We start from the raw sequence: 24,034 nt of genomic DNA on the forward strand, positions 1-24,034 counted from the left end.
CAGAGACCCATTGAAAGAGTTTTTTTAAAGATTCATAAAAGAGAACAGAGAAGAAAGTTCAGAAGGAAGCACAGACAAGAAGCAAGGCAGTTTTGAAAGTATTGTTCAATTTATCATATGCTTAAAGTAGTGTTCAATTTATTATATGCTTAAGGAAAAACAACCAAGAAGTGATATGAAGTGAAGGCTCCATTATAAATGCAATAATTTGTGTGTGTGTGTGTGTGTGTGCATTCTGCACATATAAATTCTCGTTTTTTGATACTTAAGTTCTTAACAAAATTTTAAAAAATATTTATTGTTTGAAAACTCAACTCTTTATTTTTCTGTTTTTGACAGTTCAAATACAAATGGAGGAAGAAGAGGAAGAAGATGATGACACTGAAGAGAGCTCAAGTAAGCAGGGATAGATTAAGTATTTTTTATCTTTCCCTAAGGGGCAGATGATAATTGAATCACAACTCATAATTGTGAGGAAGATTGTTTTGTGGTTGGGTTTGTTGGGTTTTTTGGCTTATACTTATTAAACTGTAGCTACCCAGTGTCAGAACTTTTGTCGGTTTTGAGAGAGGCAGATGAGAACTACTGCTCATCTCTGTCTTGGTACCCATCAGTCTGGAGATCCACATTTCCCACAATCTGCACCACAACTTGTAATTGAAAGAAACTGGCAGAGTGAAGGAAATGTGTTTCTCTATTGTTCTCTATTCCATATGGACAGCTCTCATGGTTTCTGACATTCGATTTAAGGCTGAGGTATCATAATGTTGCTAGACTGGACATTTTGCCTGAGTTTGACCAATTAGTTTAGTCAAACTTCTGTCTCCACTGATTCTTTTGCATTCAACTGACAATTTTGTTTGACTGAATTGATCTGTTGTTTTGGCTTTATGTAGACACAGTCTAAATGCCTAGATTGTGACTCCTTTAGAGAATTGGTTCCACTGGAGTAACATGAAAAGGGTTCTCTTTTGTTTTTTTAAATTTATGCTTGGATTGGAATAAGAAAAGGCTCATTGTACAGGCAAATACTTTGATTTTACCAAAGCCAAAAGGAGGAATTGTATCTAAAGGAGGGTTCAATTAGAGGGCATATAGAGGATGTCTACTGTACGTCCTCATGGAGTTGCAGCTAATGAATGGTTCACTGTACGAATTCATCATATTAATTAGGTGTCTCCCCAAATTTAATTTTGTAGTAATCCACATTTTCCTGGGGCCATAGTAGAGGGAGGTTAGTCCCATGGAAGCAGTCCAGGGCTTCACATAATTTATGAATGCAGTGACCTGTCAAATCAAAGCTGCTTATTTAATAGAACACATTAAAAATGAAGAAGCATTGCAAACACATCAGCATTTAGTAAGCTGTAGCTGATTATCCCTCTTTAGGATTTGGATCTAAGAAACTAATTTAAACATAAAAGTCTGCCTGTTTGGGGATAAATGGCAAAGGATACATTTTAATGCCATGTAGTTCACACAAGGCAGGTCTATGAAAGTTTCAGAAGAGTTTGCTTAAGAAGGATCTGTGGACCACAAATGTCAAAATGCTAACTAGTTCTAAGAGCTGCTCTCCTTCTAGTGAAGGTTCAATTGTGCTCCTTTCACATTTGGGTACTAATTTGACTAACAAAATATGTATGGGGAATTGTGGGAGGATTTTTTAACTAGACCAACCACCCCCTAAATCCTCCATCACTTGCTTTCTGCCTCCTTCCCATTTGACTGTAGTTTCCCTGGGGGCTGACTCTCAAAGCCTTCTCAGCCTCCTGCCAAGATGGGAAATTCACAGTTTCACAGCCTCAGTCGGTACCCAAATGACTTCTGTGGGGACAGAAGTGGCCCCAGGTAGACCCTGGGTATTTTCCTTCAGATTTAGCGGAATACCACATAGCCACAGACAGGTCCTGTCCCTGTTTCCTTTGTCCTTCAGTTCTCCGTTGTAATATATAACATCACTTCATTGCTGTTTCCGACTGAGCAAGCTTCTGCCTTCTGATTTTCTGAAGCACTAGTGGAGAGGAGAGGTGTAGAATTGGGTTCTATTGCAAACCCATAAGTCCATTTGTTTGGCTGTAGGGTGCTGGGTGGTAGGGGAAGGGATTCTGAGTTCTGAGTGAGATTGCCAAGGGTAACATTATTAGATACTCTGCTGTTAGCTCATTGAATCATTACTTCATGTGAGTTCTTGATATACTACACCATGAAGACAACTGGAATTGCTTTATCTCTTGTACATAATTCCTGCTTTGGAGAGGTTTGAGAGGGTGAGAGGATCAGAGAAATTGGCCAGTCCTTCATCTTGTTAATCACATGATCTCAATATCATACTTAATAAAGTACACTTTCAAATGGAAACTGAATTTTGGAAAGAAATGTGGAGAGAGGGGAGGGAGGAAGGGAGGGAGGAATGAACAGAAGAAAAAAGGAAGGAAAGAAGGAGGAGGCAGGAAAAGGAAAAGGGAAAAGGGATGGAAGAAGGAAAAGAAGGAACAAGAATGGGAGGTGAAAAGGGTTTATGGAATAAGACATTTGATCTTTTTTTAAAGTTAATGCATACATTCAAAAATTTTGAATAGTAGAGTTTAGTATTTTAAATAAAGTAATTTTATATATTTGAATGTTCATTTTGTTGAAGCCTACTAGATTTAAAATGAAGAAGGAAAATGACATACAAGGCAATTATTGATAACTGTTGGTATCAAAGTAATTACGTTGGATTTTTTCCCTGAATTTTCTTATCTTTCCCCCCTTGTTCTTTCTTTGCATTTTAATAGTAGTCTAATGGTATATGAAAAAGAAATTTAGCCATATTTAAAATAATAAATGAAGCAGGTTAATTGAAGAATGGAAAAGGGATGACAAAATTGTCCCAGTTAATTGCATTGCCTCAGTCTGCTTGGTCGTTGCCCTATAGTGGGACACAGCTTGACCTTTGACCACTTTAATTAATTAGAATCCATTGCAACTAAAAATGACTTGATTTGTGGGGATCATTTAGAAATAGAACTTAGCCACAACATGCTAGCTAACCCTGAGATAATTTTTGTTCTACATAATAGTGCTTGCCAAATAATAAGCAACTCATAAATGATTTTTATTCACTCATTAAAAGCTTCTGGAGTGTGGAGACATCATAAGTTCAAATTTGGACCAAATTATTCCTGCAGAATTTGAGATTATGAAGCAATGTGCACAAGAGTTAGACCATATTATCTAAAAGTTTCTTTTTCAGCTGAAATCTCTATGATTCTTTTTTTTTTAATGACACAACTTGTAATTTTATTGACATCTGGAATTCCCATTGAGGAAACTCTGTCTGCTGTTATAATAGCACCTACTTTGAAACTTAGAGTTTCTTAGAGTCTTAGAGAGAAACTGGGGCCACTGAGAGGTTTAATGACTTACCCAGGGTAACAGAGCAAATAGATATGTCAGAAGCAGGATCTGAATCCAGGTCCTCTCTCACTTTGAGGGCAACTCTTTGTTTCTTTCCACTATCTCATATTGCTTTGTGTTTTAAAACAGGGGGAGCTATAAAATAATTGGGGCAATGATTTCTTAGGTTGTATGAAGAATTGCTATGTGGTCAATTCATGAGAAAACTAAACCTAGTTACATACGAATGGTGATGATAATTTTGGAAGTCTATTTCAAATTGTTCTCACCGAATCATAAAATATTCTGTGAAGGTGAAGAGGAAAAGGAAGACAAGTTACCACGAAGAAAGAGCATGAGACCACAGAGGAAAAGGAACAGGGATGTTATCAATGAAGATGACCCACCCCCGGAACCTGAGGATGAAGAAACCAGAAAAGCCAGGGAAAAAGAGAGGAGGAGGAAGATGAAGAGAAGCGCGTAAGTTTATTTGGTCTGTTGTTAATATTAAATTTTATTATTGTAAAGACATAGCCTGAAGAAAACCATTAGCATTTGCCATATTCCAGTATAAAAGGTGGGTAGCCAAAACAACTTGTAGAAATAATGGGTATTTGGTGTACGCTATATTACCAAGCAGCAGAGGAGGAATCCATGATTATTAAGTTCAACGAAATCTATTTTAAAGGCATCTAGCACCAGTTTGGAGTGGGCTTAAAATGACAGTACAATATTTCTGCCGACTAGCTCGTTTTCTCAGGTCCAGTTCACTCAAAGCTGCTGATCTATGGAGTCACTTGCAAATCCTTCATTTTTTCTTTTCAGAGTGTGAAGTCCAAGAGGATAAATCAAAATCTCTTTACCTCTGCACGATATAGTACCCAGTTCTTTGTGTGGTTTTGTTTTGGTTTTTTAAGAGTAGGTTTCCCTATTTTGTCCAGTTTAGAAGTATGATAGCCACCTATCTTATTTCTGATTTTAACCTTTCACTTTAACCTCTAATTTTAACGTGCCTCATTTTTCTCTGATCTGGGTCAGAGTTAGCCTCTTTAGGCAGTCTGGTGGTCCTCTGCTCCTAGAAGTTCCCTATAGTTATGCCAGATTTAGTGAAGTTACCGAACTGGCTTTGTCCCTATGACAGCTCAGAACTTCTAAAGTCAAGCAAGGGACCAGCCTCAGGCTCCCCCAGCATCAGGAGTTATAGGCATACACCACCATATCCAACTATATTCAGTTTATAAAGTCATTTAGTATTCATAAAAGGACAGTAGGCCCTGTACCCAATGAAGACACAGAGCAGAGCTACTTATTTAAAAGTTTTTATTTTTATCTCTTGGTGGTTTTTATTAAAACAGTCCAGCATTTATTAAGCAACTATTTATTAAGCAGAGGACTATACTAGACCCAATCGGGAGTCATACTTCCCATTTCTGTACCTATTCACAGGCTATTCCTTATTCTTGGAATGACTTCCTTTCTTATCTCTGCCTCATGCCCAGCTCAGTGGTCACTCCAACATGAGACTTTTACTAATGTTCTAGTTTCCCCTAACAAAATCATCTTGTATTTATTTTGTGTACACTTATAGGCATATATGTTGTTTTATTCTTCTAATAGAATATAGTCTTCCTTAGGGTAGAGCCTTTTTTTTTTTCATTTTTATGTTTGTATGTCCAACTTCCCAGCACCATTTCTGGCCTCATGGGTTTCAGAATGGGATGCTTAATAAATTCCTGTAGATTGATTGATATATAAAAATAATAACTTTATTCTAGTTTCTGCCTTCAAGAAATGTACAAAAGAATGAGATGTCACATGAAAAAGACAGAAACATACATAGACTCTAAGTAAATGAAGACTGATATTGCTACTGTCTGGAAGTGCTAAGCAGATGCTGAAGTTACTGTAACGATAGCTCAGTTTTCCCTTCCACACTGTAAGGGTTAGGGGCACTGCACTTCTGCATTTTGAAAATTCACATAAAATTTTTTGGCCTTCCGTTTGTACCAGAGAAGAAGTCTTTTTCTTTTATGGGGTATTTGCAGTACCTTATTGTAAAATTTGGATTAAGTATTTGGTCATGAGTTCTGCATTGTCTGCTGGCCTTTGAGAATCATCTGTGGTTTCCACAAAATTCCCTCAATATTCCCATTTAATTTCTTAGGCTGACCTGTTCTATATCAAAATTGTGATGAAGAAAGTCATGGTGTGGAAGAGATAACTATTTGAGTGTTGAGGTTCATAATGGAAACATATTTGGAGAAGGGATAATGCTTGATTTTAGAAGTAGAAGACTAAGCATTAGGTAGATATAAAGAAACAAGAACTTAACCTTCTTTAAGTTTCCTTATCCTTTCATTCTATATCTTATTATTTTCCCTGAACTCTTTGAAATTTAAATTTCTATTCTAGGTGGTAGAAGGAGTACATCAATATAGTCTTTCCATACATCTTTGTGCTTTGTACCTTTTAGGATTAAAGTACATGGAATTAGGTAAGGGGGCAAATAGGAGCAGTGTTGAATAGAGACCCAGCTGCTGGAGTCAGGAAAACCAGAATACAGGTTTTACCTTTGATACCAGCTGGCTGTGTGACTCTGCATGTCATTTAAATTCTCTGTTCTCTAAGCAACTCTCCAAGACTATAAGTTGTAGATAAGGTGCTGACTTGAATTGCTAGAGGGAATTTCCTCACCCAGGAGTTCCATATTCCCAACAACATCACAGGTCCAATTCTTCTATATTTTAGTGGGGAAGATGCTTTCCAAAACACTTTATTGCAATATGCTTCATCACTGGAGATACAAGTAACATAGGAGGCATGAGAATGTGTTTGATGACTTGGGTTCCCCACTTGGTGCACCTCAGCAGGACAAACACTTTTATGTAAGGCTGACTGATACTGCCTATTTTTCTTAGCCTTTTGCGGGGAAAGGGGTGGACAAAGAAAGCCAGAGAAAGAGATAGGCAAGAGACAGAGAGAGACATGGAAAGAGAGAGAAACACACACAGAGATAGAGACAGACACATAGAGAGAGGGAAGGAGGGACAGAGACAGAGAGACAGAGGGAGAGAAACAGAGACAGACACAGAAAGAGAGATAGAGAGACAGAGATAGAAAAACAGAGAGATAAAGACAAAAACAGAAACAGAGGGACACAGAGAGTGTGCATTTGAGTAGAAACTCCCTTCTAGGATGACCCTCCTCCCAGAAAAGTGCCTCAGGGACTACCTTTCCCAATCTCAGGTCCTTCTGTGTTGTGAGACTTGGGTCTCAGACTGCTCTAGAGAGATCTACACTTAAGACCTCTGTTTTTTCCTCTTGAGTTTCTTCTGCTATTGATCTAGCTCTGGGAACCACAGGAATTTCTTTAACTTACTTTGTAAAATAGCAAATCTGACTAAATGAGTCCTTTGCCCAGACAAATGGAGACATCTCTGGAAGGAGGTATTCTGTGGCCATTATTAATGCTTGCATCTTAATAGGAATAGTAGACCACTGTGATAAGTGGTAGCTCTGTTCTCTAATTTAGAGGCCATCTTGTCTCCTAAACACTAAAGACTTGCATTTTTAAATAGGAAAAAAAACCATACACACACAACAATAAACACACATGCTTTAAAGAGGATTAGTAGGCAAATGAGGACACATTCATTTCAGTTAATTAACTAGGGGTCCTTATTCAAAGACCTAAACAATACCCATGGGAATTTCCCTTGCTCTAAGAAAATGTTTGAAACCAACTAAAGACCAAAGATTGTAAAGCTAACTATCTTTGGAGACGTTAAAGAACAGTGCCTTGTTAGACAGTTTGGAATGCTTCTAATAATATCACAGGCTTTTCCTGACCCAATTTTAGGTGAATAAGGAATGATATGTGTTCAGAGCTGTGAGAAATTCAGCATAAGAAGATTCTTTTCCTCTAACAACAGCTGTTTAGATAAATTAAAGCCAAGCAGAGAACTTCATTATAAACATGAAAGATGCAGACAAATATCTCCAAATAAGAAGAGTCGTAATAATAGATCACATTTCTGTGCACTTTAAAGTTTCCAGAGTACTTTCTATATATTTTACATCAATTGATTTTCACACTACATTTGGAGTAGGTGTTATCATTTTCTCCATTTTATAGATACAGAAACTGAAGCTCGGAGATTGTGACTCAGTTGCCCTGAGCCAGGCAACCAATGTGTATTAGAAATGGGGCTTAAATCCAGGTTCAGAATGACTCAAATAATTTGTTTAAATTTAGATAGTCTGTATCTACAAAAAAACTGGTTTTGGTATTTTGACTATTTTAACAAAGTGCTTTTATTTTTGAAGACAGCTGGGGAAAAGGTTGCTTTTTAAAGCAAAAAAAGACCAAATTGGCCTTGAAATTTTCATTTCTAGATATTGTTACCAAGTCAAAGTTACTTTATTCTTTGTTCACCAAATTATCCACTGTAATATTTGCTACTTTATACGTTAAATGACAGTAACAAAGGAAGACAGTCCATAATACAAACATCACTATAGTGGTCACCAGAGTAAAGTAGTTTGCTTTCAGTCTGAATGTTGGTAACTAAAATGTTAATCTAGGGCCACAAACTGTTAGCCCGAGGCCAAACTCATAGCACATAGTAAGAGGTTAATAATTCTTTTTTCATTTGTCCATTTATTCATTCATCTAGGAGATGGAAAGAACCTCAGACACCACCTATTATAATATGTATTGACACAAGAATACTTTTTATAACGCCTTCAACGATAAATAGACTTCCAGGGAATGGGTGGAGGGGATTTTCCTTTTGGATGGTTTAATTGTTAAAAAGTTTTTCCTTATATTAAGCACAAAACTTTGATCTCTTCAACTACAATCAATTGATTATCTATCAATAAGCATTTATTAAGAGCTTCATATGAGTTAGGCACTGAGAACATAAAATGAAATGATCCCTGACTTCAATAAGCTTAAATTCTACAGAGAAATTTACGTTCTATTCCTTTGCTCCTAGTTCTGTCTCTTGGGACCAAGCAGAATAAACCTAATGGCTCCTCCAATGAGAGCCCTTCCAATTCTTGAAGCTAACTAGCATAAATCCCAGTTTTTTCCGCTGATACTTATTAACATGTTCTCCAGTCTTCTCACCATCTGGTCCATCTTTTTCTGATTGTACTTTCCCAAAATAAGGTGCCTAGAATACCAAAACACTAAAACAATACTCCAGATGCATCCCAACCAAGACAACCTATAGTGGAAACATCTCCTTCTTTGTTCTGGACAATAAGCTCTCTCAATGGAATGGAGGACAGCACTGACATCTTTTTTTTTCTTTTTTTAACTTCTGTATCACACTGTTGTCTCAATGAGCTTGTAGTTCATTCAAAACCCCTGACCATAGCTCTCCCATCATACTATAAAGAATTAATACAAGATAATATTGTTAAATAACTATCAAGCCATGAGGGAATAATATCATAAAATCATAGATTTAGAAGCTAAGTGCTTTAGAGACAATCTACATCCCCTTATTTTAAAGATAGGGAAACTGAGTCCCTGAGAAGTTCAATATTGACTGAGTCACATAACCAGTCAATGGTAGAGTTTGAATTCACATTCTGGTTCTCTAACTTCATATCCTTGGCTTTTTCCCACTACATCTAATTAGATCAAGCATTACAGATCAAATGAACATTTCTTATTTCTTTGATATATTTCCTTTATTTTTTTGGAGTGGGGAAGGCAAGGCAATTGAGGCTAAGTGACTTGCCCAAGGTCACACAGTTAGTAAGTGTCAAGTGCCTAGACCTGATTTGAACTCAGGTCCTCCTGACTCCAGGGCCTGTGCTCTATTCACTGCACCACTTGGCTGCCCCTGATATATTTCTAAAATGTCATTTCATTTTTTACTCAGCACAAGTTTACTCATTAGCAAAATATAAATGTTCTAGAGCAGTAAAGAATCAAAAGGATCTGCAATGAATGGTGTCCTTAGTGTTACATAATCCATTATCAATTATATGTGGGTATTTGTCTATGTATTTATCCATCCATCTATCTTTACCTCTATCTATCTATCTATCTATCTATCTATCTATCTATCTATCTATCTGTCTGTCTGTCTGTCTGTCTGTCTGTCTATCTATCTCTCTATCTATCTACCTATCCAACCATCTATCTTTATCTATCTCTATATCTATCTATCTGTCTATCTGTCTATCTATCTATTCATCTATCTATAAGCTAAGGACTTTTCCAGGTCTCAGTTTGTCTGAGACAACACTCATCCAGTGCTTTAAGGGTAGGTAAGAAATAGAGCAAAAGACAGCCTAGTTTGCCTACTCCAAAAAAGAAAAAAATCAAACTGGGAGGGAAAGACCCTGAGGGGCAGATACTCCTCAATACTATCTTGATCTCTGGAGAGCAGCCTCAGATTTAGCACAATTCATAATTTTGGTTACCAAGTTCAGGTTCAGATGTGGCATGACTGCTGGATGAACCCTTATTTTAGCTACTCCTCAACTAGATTCCAAAAGTCACTCCTGAAGGCCATTCCTTGTTCTTTGAAGCATCAAATGCTGGACTGGCAACAAAGCCCAGTACAGACTTGTATTCCTGGAATCCTGGACCTCCAGGACTTCCAGATTCCTGGAATCTCCATTTCCTTCATTTCAGAAACTGCATTTGAGAACATGAATGAAAGGAATATAACATGATCTAATGTTGGAACTATGAACTACCTTGAGCTGATCGGTGTCTGATAGATGTGAACATTTCTGTGTTTCTCTTGATGGTGCCCCGGGGCACCATGATGTGTGGTTTGAGAACCAAGTGCTGTGATTCCAAGGCTGACAAGTGGGCCTGTGAAAATAGGCTTCTGTCCTTTGCCTCATTATTTTATTTTATTTTTTTGGTGAAGGAGATTAATGTAGAGGCTCCAATATACATACATACATACGTGTGTGTGTGTGTGCGCACGTGTGTGTGTAGAGAGAGACAGAGAAACAGAAAGAGAACGGTAGTCCACTGCTAACTTTGAAAACATACCATTCTCATTGTTCTCACATTTTGCTTTAATGACTTTTTTTTAAACAGAGAAATACAAATACAGAGGACAAAGGACTTACTTAAGTAAAGCATAACTGCTCAATAAACAAGAAATGCCCCATGTTGGCTTAAATACAAAAACACACATACACATGCTCATCTTTCCTTGGCAATTATAGTTTGAATAGAAAATAAAGGATGGAGATGACCAGGATGATCATAAGGGGAAGAATGGAGAGGTGAGAGAGAACTCCCTCAAAACTCCATATATCCCTTTTGCCCAAAAGGTCTAGTTCTATATAAGTGAAAAAGCTTGGTAATTAGAATACTATATCCAATTTTCCAAGTCAGGAACACTGGGCTGAGTATTCACTGTGAATATAATATCAGTCTTTTTTTATATTTGGAAATAGGACCAAGCTTAGGGTCTCTGTTAACTTTATGCATTCTTCCTCCCTTAAAGAGATGAAGATGATGAAATTGACGAAGAGGAACTGGAGAGAATGAAGGCAGAGTTGGATGAAAAAAGGCAAGTCATTGCTACAGTCAAGTGTCAGCCATGGAAGATGGAAAAGAAGATCCAAGTCCTAAAGTAGGCATTTTTTTTCATAATTAGGGGAAAATATTCTAATATTTACTTGCTAAAAGCTCTTGAGCATAGTCTGGTCTACTCTACACAGCTATGAAGAATATGAGCTAACATCTCTAAATAAGAAATTGGTTAATTAGGGGTATGTGGACCCATCAACTGTTAAGTTCAATCATTTTTTTGAACTGAAACTTCATTTTGATTTAATACTGTGATTACTATCTCAAAGAGATAGTAATGTTGCATTTTATATGTGTATTTCACTTATATACTTGAGTCTCAGATGGGTCGCAGCCTCAGGCAATAGAACACATTATGATTCTCATTAAAGCATTGGGTGGTTAACAAATGACTATCCTTTAAACTAGAACCAAAAACAGAATTCCAATTAGTGATTATGCTAACAGAAATTTCATTTTTATAGGATAATCGCTTCAGGCCAATAGTACTCTATGAATATAAAGATACACATGTCCCTGTATGTCTAATATGCAAAAGTATGCATAACCAAGTCCATCCTCTTGGATTATGATATATTATATATAGAAATCGCTGGTTTGTGAAAGGTACAAGGGTAGAATTTTCTCCTCTCACTTCCAATATCCCTCCAAAATCTTTTCCCCAACACTGGAGATCAAGAAGTATCCCCCAATTGCTCCTTTACACCAAGCATTCTTTTTCGCTTAGTGGACTAGGCTGGGATTTACAGTACTTGAGTTCAAATCCCAATTCTGTCATTTGCTACCTTTGTGATGGGGACAAGTTGTTTCACCTCAGTTTCTCAATCTATAAAATAAGGTCTACTAAATGTTCTCGGAGGTCATCTCTAGCTCAAAATCTAGAATCCTTTAATTAAATGGAGGCAGTTAGGTGGTACATTAGAGATAGTGCTGAACTCTTTTGTTGCTTTCTGACTATTTTTGAAATATTTTAAATGTTCTTTTTAAAAAAGATTTATTGCTACCCAATAAGCAACCTTCTCTCTGTTCCCTAGTAGGACCCCTCCCTTATAACATGTATGCATAATCAATCAAAGAATAAATACATTGACTGTGTCTGAAAACGTACATGTCGTTTTACACCCCAAGTCCATGACTTGTTTGCCTTCCCTAAGAAAAGGAAATGAAGTTAGTCCTAGTACTACATGTTTTTGTTGAAGTCATGCAGGTTCTTTATCAGAAAACCCTTCTCCTAACATTACAGAAAGTGAAGCTGATCATATATTAACAGAGAGGAAATGACTGGTTTCCAATATATTTGTCTGAGAACAGATTATTAGCTGCTTAGAGCAAAGTTCAAAACCAGAAAGGATAATGAGGAGAAGATGGCACTTAGTAAAATTACTACAAATCCAGATGGATCTATTTAAAGTGATTTTGATTCTGAAAAATGGGAAATAAATGACAGGACTTTGATTACTTGCAGTTCTTAGAAAAGTTTAACAAATACAAAATAGTTGCCACACTCAGAAGGTCAAAAGAACCCAGAAACCCAGACAGGAAACACTTGATCTCTTTGCAAAGCATAGTGATCCAAAAGTTGAAGGCAAAAGAAAGGGGTGGGGAGGATGGAGGGGGTATGCAGGGAATGGAGGGGGTTGGGAAGGATGGGGGAATGAAGGGGGATGGGAGATAGAGAGGGATCAGGGGATAGAAGGGGATGGGGGGATTGAGGGGGTTGGGGGGGATAGAGGAGGATGGGTCAACTAGGTAGCCCAGTAGATAGAACACAGGTCCTGGAGTCAGGAGGACCTGAGTTCAAATCTGGCCTCAAGTACTTGACACTTACAAGCTGTGTGACTCTGAACAAGTCACTTAACTTTGATTGCCTTGCAAAAAAAAAAGTTGAACGCATCTCTTATTTAGAATACAATCTCATTTTCAAACTATTAAAAAGCATGACGATAAAAGAATATGTGGCATATCACCTCATAAAACAGTAAAAATTCATGGATGGGAAATGAACCTTCAGAAATCAGATCCAACTAAGCTAGATCATCCCCCAAAATATTTTTAGGTGGAATTGGAAAGAGATATCAAATGAAACAGGTTTACTAGCATTGCATTAATGATATAGTCTCATTATTGGGTCATTCAATTTGTATTCTACCTCCTTGATATCTGAAAAGTTATACAAGCATAACTCATTTTATTATGCTTTGCTTTATTGTACATCACCGATATTGTGCTTTTTTGCAAATTGAAGGTTTGTGGCAACCCTGTGTCAAACAAATCTATTGGTGCCATTTTTCCAACTGCATGTGCTCACATCATTTCTCTGTGTGATATTTTGGTAATTCTCACAATGACTCAAACTTTTTACTTATTATAATATCTACTGCTGTGATCTTTGATCAAGTGATCTTTGATATTACTATTGTAAATGTTTTGGGACACCATGAACCATTCCTGTATAAGACAGCGAACTTAATTGATAAATATTGTGTGTGTTCTGACTGCTCTACCAACCGTTTCCCCAACTCTCTCCCTCTCTTTGAGGCCTCCCTACTCCCGGAGACACAGCAATATTGAATTAGGCCTATTAATAACCCTACAATCATATCTAAGTGTTCAAGTGAAAGGAAGAGTAAATTGATGCCCCAAACTTCACTGCAGTCTTATCTTAAGAAATTGCCATAGCCACTCCAAAGTTCAGCAACCACCACCCTGCTCATTCAGCAACCATCGGGAACTGAGGCAAGACCCTCAAGCAGCAAAAAGATTACCGCTCACTGAAGGCTCAGAGGGTGATCAGAAATTTTTTTAGCCATAAAGAATTTTTAATGAAAATATGTACATTTTTAAAGATGTAATACTATTGCATACTTAATAGACTATACTGTATAGTGTAAACAAATCTTTTATATGGACTGGAAAACCAAAAAAATCATGTGCCTTGCTTTATTGAGATATTTAGTTTATTGCGGTAATCTGGAACTGAACCTGGACCATCTCCAAGGTATGTCTGTGTGTGCAAGCTAGATAGCAATACAGAAGCAACAAACAACATTGATGTGATGGTAATGAGAAGCTGACATTTATACAGCACTTAATGGTTAGGAAAATGCTGTACATACATTAGCTCATGATCCTCACAAGAACACTATTGAGGTAGGCACTATTATGTATCCTATATAGATATAGAAGATAAGTGACTTGACCAGGGTGACATAACTAGTAAGGATCCAAGGCCACATTTGAACCTGGTCTTCCTGAGTTCAGGTTTTCCTGACTTCAGGTCCAGTATTGACAGCTAGATGGTAGAGTGGATAAAGTACTGGACTTGGGAGTCAGAAAGTCCTGAGTTCAAATTCTGTCTCAGACACTTAAAGTTTTGTGACCCTGGACAAGTCATACAACATAACCTCTGTCTGCCTCAGTTTCCTCATCTGTAAATAGGCATAATAGTAGCACCTATCTCAAAAGAGTTGTTGTGTGAGACAATATGCACACAGCAGGTTCTCAACATAGTACCTGAAATGCTAAAATTCCATGTTGGAGTAAAAAACATTTTTTAAATAATCAGGGTTCCATTTTCAAAGTATCTCAGAGAAGATTCTGAAAGAATGGAGATTGTACCCTCTTCCCTGAGCTATTGAGAACACAGCAGCTACTAACCCATATGTCCACTTTTCTTTCGCTAAAAAAATGTTTATGAGAATATAGAGGGTGCTCTTGATAAAAAACATGAGAAAGGAATGGGCAGGTTTTCATAAACAATTTTCTGCAGGAAAAAAGGATCTCATACTTGTGGTTATATAATTAGTATGACATTGTTGTTCATATTTTATACTGATTACAAAAAAAAAAAAAAAAAAACCTTTTGACCTAATAGAGGAAAAGGAACCTTTGAGATTCTCTTTTAGCAAGGCGGCTCCTAGGTATATTTGAAGAGCATCCAAGATTCTGTGATAGATACAATCGCAGAGATAACTGTGTTCCTCGGAGTGTCAGCATCAAACAAAACATAAAACGGGGGTGTTGACCAAATCATGTCCTGTATAGTAACGGACCACCCTGACCTGTAGGTGCTCATCGTGGCATAAGCCTTCCTTAAGAAATGGGGAAGGAGGCTTTATAGGTTCTCTTTTCTCTATTATGCCATTGGACTCATTTCCCCACCCAATATTATAAATACTGATTAGGTTCTAAAGCAATTCCACAAGTCTATTTAGTTGCTAGAGATAGGGAGTGCCCCTGGGATTTCATTGATATAGGGATACCAGATGAGGAAAAATAATGCTAATAATAGCTGGTGTACATATACAAATATATGTGCATGGATATAAAAACACACTCATAATTTCCTTATCTGGAATATCTATATACACACATATATATATGTACATACAGATAGTGTGTGTACATACACATATATGTATATATATTAGCTGTTGTTTTAAGAATTGCAAAATGCTACGCATATGTTAACTTAGTGGATGTTCACAAAAATCTTGGGATTATATGTTACAGATGAGGAAACAGATTAATTAAGGTTAATTGACTCTTCCCGGGTCACAGAACTAATAAGTGTCTGATGTAAGATTTGGACTCACGTCTTCCTTATTTCAAGTCCCATTCTACTTACTTGCTCCAGAAAAAAGAAAGTACCTTCTTTGTTTTTAGAGAGTGTCTTAGAGATCCAAGAGGCTATCAATCAGTCAACAAGCATTTATTAAGGACTTACGGTGTGCCAAGCACTGTGGTAAAGGCTGAGTACACAAAGAGAGGCAAAAAAGGAGTTCACATTCTACAGAATACAATAAGTAAATGGCTATACATAAAATAGATAGATGTGTGTGTGTGTGTGTGTGTGTGTGTGTGTGTGTGTGTGTGTGTGTGTGTTTATAGAGACAGACAGACAAAGAGACAGGGAATAGATGGGATAGAGTCTCATAGGGAAAGGCATTCTGTGTGTATAGGTTGAAGGAGGAGGGCTAGGAAAGGCTTCCTCCATAAGGAAGGATTTGAGCTGAGCCTTAAAGGAAGCTAGGGGGTCTAAGAGGCAGAGGTGAGGAGAGAGAGAAAAGTCCAAAGATGGGAGTGAGAGGTGGGGGGAGGAACAGCCAGTGCAAAGTCATCACTGGGAGATAGTATGTTGTATGAAGGAACAGTAAATAGGACAATGTAGCCGGATAAAAGAAGATATGAGTGAGTGAACTGGGAAGAAAGGAAGGGCTCTGTTTGTGAAGGGCTTTAGATGCCAATCAGAGGATTTTGTCTTTGATCTTAGAGGTTAACAGGGAATCACTAGAGCTTATGAAGCTGGGGGTGGGGGAGTGACATGACTAGATCTGTACATTAAGAAAATCAATTACTTTGGCAGTCAAGTGGATGATGGCTTGTAATAGGGTAAGACTCAAGGCAGGGAAAGTAAATAAAAGGTTATTGGAATAGTCCAGGAGAGTGATGATAAGTGCCTGTTTGAGGGTGGTAGTTGCGTGATCTAGATGACGATTCAGCAAAGGAGCTGTGAAAGCAAATATAAGGAGAGAACCAAGAGAGGAAAATCATGAAAACCTAGAGAGGAGAGAAGCCAGAGAAAGACAGTAATTACCAATGTCAAACTCTGCTTAGAGGTAGAGAAAAATAAGTGACTTGCTCAAGGTCCCATAACCAGTGTATTTCAGCAGGAGGAATTGAATACAAGTTTTCCTGACCTCAAAGCCTTCATTTATACCATTCTGCTAAAGTATTTAATGAATTCTAGTGGTAAAATAGTAGAGCTGATCTAGGTATTAGAAGACCTGTGTTCTACTCCAGGTTCTCCAATTAGTGAGCTCTGTGATTTTGGATAAATCACTCAATTTCCATGGGCCCAAATTTTCTTATGTACAATACAGTGGAACACATGCCTATAGTCCCTGCTACTAGGGAGACTGAGACTTTTGGAGCTTTAGAGCTCAGGAGTTCTGAGCTGCAGAGGGCTATGTAAGTCAGGACTTTGCACTGTTTGGCATTAATATACTGATTCCCAGAAGTGCTTGGCATAGGGTTGCTGAAGAGAAGCAAACCAGCTCATGTCAGAAATGGAGCTGGTCAAAACTCCCTGCAGATCAGAGTGGAATCGGGGTATGAATGACCCCTGTTTTCTAGCCTGGGTAGGATAGGGAAGACCAGTACTTAAAAAAACAATTTTTAAATAAAAAAATAGAAAATAATAAGATGAGGGGAATGGAACTCAGGACAACCTCTAACATCCTTCAAACTCTAAGATTCTAACATTATGGGTTAAATAGTCTTTTGTAAGCTAGTCTGGGAATCAAGCCACTAATTATTATATGCTTTCTATGGGAAACTTTGTTCCAAATTCCCCAAAAGAGACATAAATTAGCATTTGGAACAGAATCCATTTGCAAGTTCGGGGATTGCCTGCTTGTGTACACACATGTACAGGCATAAAATGTTATAAACTAGTGTGTTGGATGTAGAGATCCAGCAGTCCAGCCCACTTGCACATTTTGTTATGTTTGAAATTTAGTATGGGTTGTACTGGGGACCTTTTATTCCCCTATTATCCTGGGGCACAAGTTTGAATGAAAACAGAATTATAGGAATAACCAATATGTTCTCCCCAGGATTGCTAAATAGTCTTTATCCCTCTCCACCTGACCCATACCCATAGCTCTATATTTATAGATTCGCCACCCAAAGCAAAGAGATAGATTTTCTTTCACCACCATCAGTGACAAAGAACTATAAATGAATGGTGCTCTGTGCTCTACAGCAGACCAGATAATACTATACCAAACATGACCAAAATTTAAAGTCAAGTATTTATAATACACTGTATAAAAGCACATTATATAGTCAGAATATGTGAGAGAAGCGGCCAGGAAACTGGTGGGGGTTGTTGACATTTACAATTTTGGAAGCAGCTTTGTTTAGGAACTGAAAGACCAAGGGGCCCACATTCTTCAACTCATTACCAAGATTTCTTTTTCTATTTATTTTCGAAAACGTATTTACTCAGTAAATAATCTAATAAACAAAAGATAATCTTCATTGATCTTCTCTCTCTCTCTCTTTCTCTCTGACTGTCTCTGTCCATCTCTCTTCCTCTTTCTCCCTTTCTCTCCCTTTCTCTTTCTCCCTCTCTCTCTCCCTCTCTTTCTCTCTCCTTCTCCCTCTCCCTCCCTCTCTCTGTCTCTCTCTCTGTCTCTCTCTCTGTCTCTCTCTGTCTCTCTCTCTGTCTCTCTCTCTCTCTCTCTCTCTCTCTCTCTGTCTCTCTCTCTCTCTCTCTCTCTCTCTCTCTCTCACACACACACACACACACACACACACACACACACACATACACACTCTCACATGCACATACCCACGTAAGTGGACACTGTAGCCCTCAGACTCAATCAAGAAGTGGCCAAATCTAGTGATATCATGACTTTAACTTACAATGGAATATTGTGATGGGATGATTCTCCCCCCAAATCCAATATCACCAGGTCTTTTTTATGCCAAAAAATTCTACTAAGCATTTACAAGTCTTAATTTTATATCAACTTTTTTTTTTCCTTCTTGAATCTAGGACAGTCAAATATTTTGGTTCCTTAGTGCTGATTGATATAAAAGTCCAGTCTGTCAGTTCAAAAAGCATTTATTAAGTGCCTATGATGTGCCATATATTGTGCTAAGTGCTGAGAAAACACAAAGGCAAAAGACAATCCTTTTCTTCAGGGAGTTTGCAAGTCTAATGGGGGAGACAACATGAAAATAAGAATGTACAAACAAGACATCTCCAGGATAAACTGGAGATAATCAACAGAGAGAAGGCATGAACATTAAAATGTGGAAAGACTTCTTGTAGAGGGTATAAATTTAGTTGTGACTTGAAGTAAGCCAGAGAAGCCAGGAGCCATAGATAAGAAGGAAAAGAATTCTAGACACAAGGAAGAAGCAATGAAAATACAGAGACAGTCTTGTCAGAGGAACAGCAATGATGCCAGTGTCACTGGATCACTGAGCATGGAGAAAGGAGTAAGATAAGAAGGGGGCAGGTTGTGAAGGGCTTTGAATGCCGAAAATAATTTTATATTTGATCCTGGAGGTTTACTGAATAGGAGATAACATAATCAGATCCATGCTTTAGGAAGATCAATTTGATAGCTGAGTGGAGGATGGAGTGAGGAGAGGTTTGAGGCATCAACCAGCATGTTATTGCAATAATGCAGGCGTGAGGTGATCATGTATGAGACTGATGGCAATGTCAAAAGAGATATTCGGTAAGTAAAATTCACAGCACCTGGCATCAGATTGGTTACGAGAGGTTAGAGAGTTGGGAGTAGAGGACAACACTAGATTTTGAGCTCAGGTAACTGGAAGGATGCTGTTATTTTCAGTAATAGGGACATTCTGAAGAGGGATGGAATTGTGGATGAAAGATGATTCAGTTTTGGATATCTTGAGTCTGACATCCACTTCAAGATGTCCAGTAGGCAGTTAGAGATTGAAATCTAGAGGTTAGAGAAAGTTTGGGGCTGGATAAGTAAATCTGAGAATCATCAGTATACAGATGATAACTGAATCAATGGGAGCTGTTGGGATCACCAAGTGAAATAGGATAGAGGGAGAAGAGAAGAGAGCCCAGGACAGAGCCCTGTGGGAATCCCCCTGTTAAGTAGGAGGGACCTGGAAAAAGATCCAGCAAAGAAGACTGAGAAGTAGCAGTCAGACAGGTAGGTAGAAAACCAGGAGAGAGCAAAATGTCACACAAACCTAAAGAGAGAAGGGTAGCAAGAGAAAGAAATCGTCCACAGTGTCAAAAACTGCAGCAACGTCAAGAAGGTTGAGGATTGAGAAAATACCATTAGATTTGGCAAATTAGAAATCATTGTGAGGCCTTATGTTTCTGAGATTTATTCCATGTTTTAAATTTTCTTAGCTGGATGGTTAGGGCATGTCTCCTTTTCTTGTCCTTTCCTTCCAGAAAGAGAGAAGCAGAACAGTTGAGGAAACACTGGGTGTGAAGTGGGTAGTTTGGACTGGAGTAGACAACTCTGGATGGAGATATAATTGAGAGGAAACAGGGTTGGGGAAATTCACAGCCATTCATTGCATGTAGAATTCCTGAGGTTCCAAACTCAAATATCAGCAAGTCAAAGCTCGATAAAGATTGTCTCTAGTAGCCTAGTAGATGGTTCTCACAAAGGACCCTGGGTAAATAAGAAATTTTTCCTGGGTGTCTGCTTTCCCTCCTCACCAGACTCCCTCAGCCAACATTTCTGTTCCCTGAGGTATTTCAGCTGGGATGTTGCCCTGATTAAAGTAATTGGCACAGAGGTGCAAATGACAAGTAGACTTAAGCCTCCCAGGGTATATTTATATCCCCTCTACCCAGCAGAGCTTTTTAACCCAAATGAATCATTAATTGGAGAAACGTGTGGAATGACATGTTTGAGCAAGAGGCCTTTCGATACTCCCTGTTCATTCCAGATAACTACCACCTCCTTTCCCTCTTACATCCCACCTTTTGTTAAGCCATTTTTCAGTCGTGTCCAATTCTTTATGACCACATTTGGGATTTTCTTGGCAAAGATACTGGAGTGGTTTGCCATTTCTTTCTCCAGATCATTTTACAGATAAGGAAACTGAGGCAAACAAGGTTAAATGACTTACCCAGGATCGCACAGCTAATGATTGTCTGAGGCCAGATTTGAATTCATGAAGATGAGTCTTCCTGACTCCAGGCCTGGCACCCCATTCACTGTACCTCACTGCTAGAAAGGTGAAATCATACAGAACCCAAATTTTTTTAAAATGGCATGGAACGCCCTCTCCTTCACCTTTGCAAATGGCTTTTCCTGTAAGGTGGGAGTGGGAGTAGGGAGGAGAAAACATTGGTCTGAGAAAGTCACACAATGAAGTACTGGATACAGGAATGCTGACGGTCTTCTGTCTTTTTATTCCAAGTCTTTGGCAGTGAAAGCGTTCAAGAAAGATGGGGGTTGGGGTGGGGTGGAGGGGAGGGTGCAGGGGTGGGGAGGGAGAATGAAGTTTGAAGAAAAAGGATTGAAGAGTTGAGACGAAAAGGGAGTAACATTTAAGAGGAGTTGGGAAGCAGCAAGGCATGGCCTAGCGGGCAGGGTCTAGATGGCCCTAGATCTCACAAGAAGAGCTAAGATTATAAGAGCAAAAACAGAATGAAGACAGGGAGAGATAGGTAAATGGGGAGGGGGAGAGAAAAACAGAGACAGGGAGAAAGAGGGACAGACAGAGGCAGAGAGAGAGAAATAAGGGGTTGCCATTTGTGTCACCAGCAGGTTAATGTTGGTATCTTATGGACTAAGAAACATCCTGACCTAATGGATAGCAAGCAATCTAGCCTTATACTCAGAAAGCTTTGTGTTCAAATCTTCCTTCTAACACATACTAGCTGCATGACCCTGCCAAAGATACTGAATTTCTTCGTTCCCTGAGTCATAGCTCTCATGTTCAAATAGAAATGAGGGCCGCTAGATTGTACATAAGGATCCCTATGAGACACATATTGCCTTAGAAAACCACATATCAACATCATCTATGTTCTATTGAATTTTTATTTATTTTATTAAATACTTCCCAATTATATTTTAATTTAATGGGTTATTTAATTTTAATGGGCCATACTTGGCCTATTTTTGCCAGTGGTTGATACTTCTATTGAAAGCTACTCTCTAAGGCTACAGATTGCAAATCAAACATTGAGCGACATTGGTAGATGGATTTTCTCACTGAGTTCCCCATGTCAAAATCACTCACAAGTTGGCTTTAAAAAAAAATTAACTAAGTAGAGACAGCACAAGAATAGGGGACAAAATGTTGGGCTTTGTCAGAAACGTCAAAATTCCAATCCCAGCTGACATTAGCAGTGTGGATCTGAACTAATTACTTAACCTTCCCGTATCTCAGACTACACACTGGGACTTTTCAACTAAGTAGTAGACAAGCTATGATCCGTCTCTAGGAAGAGTGTTGCTTCCTTCATGAAATCAAAGATCCTTCCTAGAGGAATTAATTGTAGTTACCACATCCCTGTACACAAAGCTTATAAGAGCTTCTCTCTTCTGACTCCTACATAAGAATTAGGAGATAATTCATATTTAAACCCCTTCAAGAATCTGGAATGCATTCAATTCTTTGCCTTTCCTTCTGACTTAGGAAATCAACCAGTAACCATCTACCACCAACATGGCAGAAAGGATCAGAACTTGGCATGTATATATTTTTTAAATTCACAGATGTTGTTCTTTATAATTCAACTTCCAATCTTCAAAGACTTGTCCTTAAATATGATTGGCAGCACAAAGAGAGAGAAATTATTTTTTGATCTATAACAACATCCACCCTGGCTATGGAGTGGAGAAGGAGGACTATATCTTTCCCCAGGGCAGAAGTATATAAATCCAGTGCTAGTCCTTCATTCTCAAAGGGGACCAATGGTGTCACCAGGGTGATTTCTGGACTTGCCAATGAATTGGATTTAAGTGAAAGAGAGCTGCACAAAATCACCAGCTTCACTCTCTCCTCCAGAGGCATTGAAAGCCAGTGCTTATTAGTCTAACACTGGCAATAGTACTGACTGTAATAATTATATTACTTGCTGTCTCTATTTAGGGACCTTGTGTCCTGCACTCTTCATATCTGTATCCTTGGTCCAATACAAAAGATAACAAATCTTAGCCAATGAAAATTCTTGTTCAGAATACTTAGAGCAGGTCCTCAGTAATTAAAACAATATTTAATTGTTTCTATTGCATGTTCACAAAAGTGGATGAGTTCATTTTGAAAAGGATATCAACAAAAAGGGTGGAGACAGGGGAAGGAACTTGGAAATTTCTGGACAGTTCTAGGAAAACCCTAGCTGATTACTGGTGCTTATCTTTGAGTGTCCTTGGTGATACAATGGAAAAAGGGATGAATTTGAGTCAAACAACTTGGGTTTGAATTCTGACTCTCCTATTACCATCTACCTATATAAATGAGGATTTAGTCAACCAACAAACATTTATCAAGGATTTACTATGTTCCAGACATTGTACTAGGGAATTGATTCATATATGTTTTAGTCTCAACACCCATAAAGAGGTCTCTTAAGTATTATTGAGGATCAAACCCTTTGTTTATGTGGATTATATTTATTCATATTTAACATATTAGAAATGTAAAAGTCTGAGTATTCTTATGAAAATACTTTTGACCTAGAGAAAGTCTCCTAGACCCTCAAGGTTGTCCAGATCGCACTTTGAGAATCCTTGTGCTAAGGGGATGGGGAGAGATAAAAACAAAAGAGATTCAATTCCTGCTCTCAAGAAGTTTATATTCTTTGGGGGAAGGGGCTTCAACTTCCTTGTTTTTAAAATGAAGGACTTGTACTTGGTGCCAAGTAAGATTTCAGACAGCTCAAGAGCTGTGATCCTATGTGATATACTTTCATCTTATAGTTAGATGGTTCTTCCAAGAGCAAGCTAAATCTTGTTTGGATTTCAGCTGTCCTAGGAGATGGCTACATTCTGTGTGGTGTCTCTTTAGGATAAGGTTGGTGCTCTGAATTTTGCCAAAATAGTTACCCCTTCATAGGACTTTAAAATTTGTAAAGTGCTTCACATATCTCATTTGATCCTTACAATAACCCAGGTAGGTGTTCCATATTGCAACTGAGGCTAAGAGAAACTGCTGAAGGTTACACAAGCTAGTACATATCCGAGGCAGGATTCAAACTCATATTTTTAACCTCAAGTCCAGTACTCCATCCACTGAAACACATCAGATTTTTTACATACATTTGCTGTTGTTCAGTTGTTTTTCAGTCATGTCTGATTCTTCATGATCTGATTTGGAGTTTTCTTGGTAAAATTACTGAAGGAGTTTGCCATTCCTTCTCTAGTTTGTACTACAAATAAAGAAACATGGAAACAGAATTACCTAACCTGTACAGGGTCACACAGTTAGTAAGTGTCTGAGGATGAATTTGAACTCAGGTCTTCATGACTGCAGACCAGGCACTCTATCCACTGTGCTACTTAGCTGTCCCCTTGCAACTTTTTTTTTAAGGAATTA

The 24,034-nt window shown here is 38.1% G+C and overlaps 1 protein-coding gene across 1 annotated transcript in view; it reads left to right on the top strand.

Moving 5' to 3' along the window:
• Window positions 1-337: 337 nt before the first annotated feature.
• TMC1 (transmembrane channel like 1) overlaps window positions 338-24,034 on the top strand; it is a 135,910-nt gene continuing 112,213 nt past the window's right edge. Inside the window, exons 1-3 of the mRNA XM_072611640.1 lie at window positions 338-396; window positions 3,693-3,858; window positions 10,875-11,003. Coding sequence (XP_072467741.1) covers window positions 351-396; window positions 3,693-3,858; window positions 10,875-11,003 — 341 coding nt within the window. The 5' untranslated portion in view covers window positions 338-350. The remainder of the gene's footprint in view (window positions 397-3,692; window positions 3,859-10,874; window positions 11,004-24,034) is intronic.

This window comes from Notamacropus eugenii, chromosome 1 (assembly GCF_028372415.1).
Source record: "Notamacropus eugenii isolate mMacEug1 chromosome 1, mMacEug1.pri_v2, whole genome shotgun sequence".
Lineage (NCBI taxonomy): Eukaryota > Metazoa > Chordata > Mammalia > Diprotodontia > Macropodidae > Notamacropus > Notamacropus eugenii.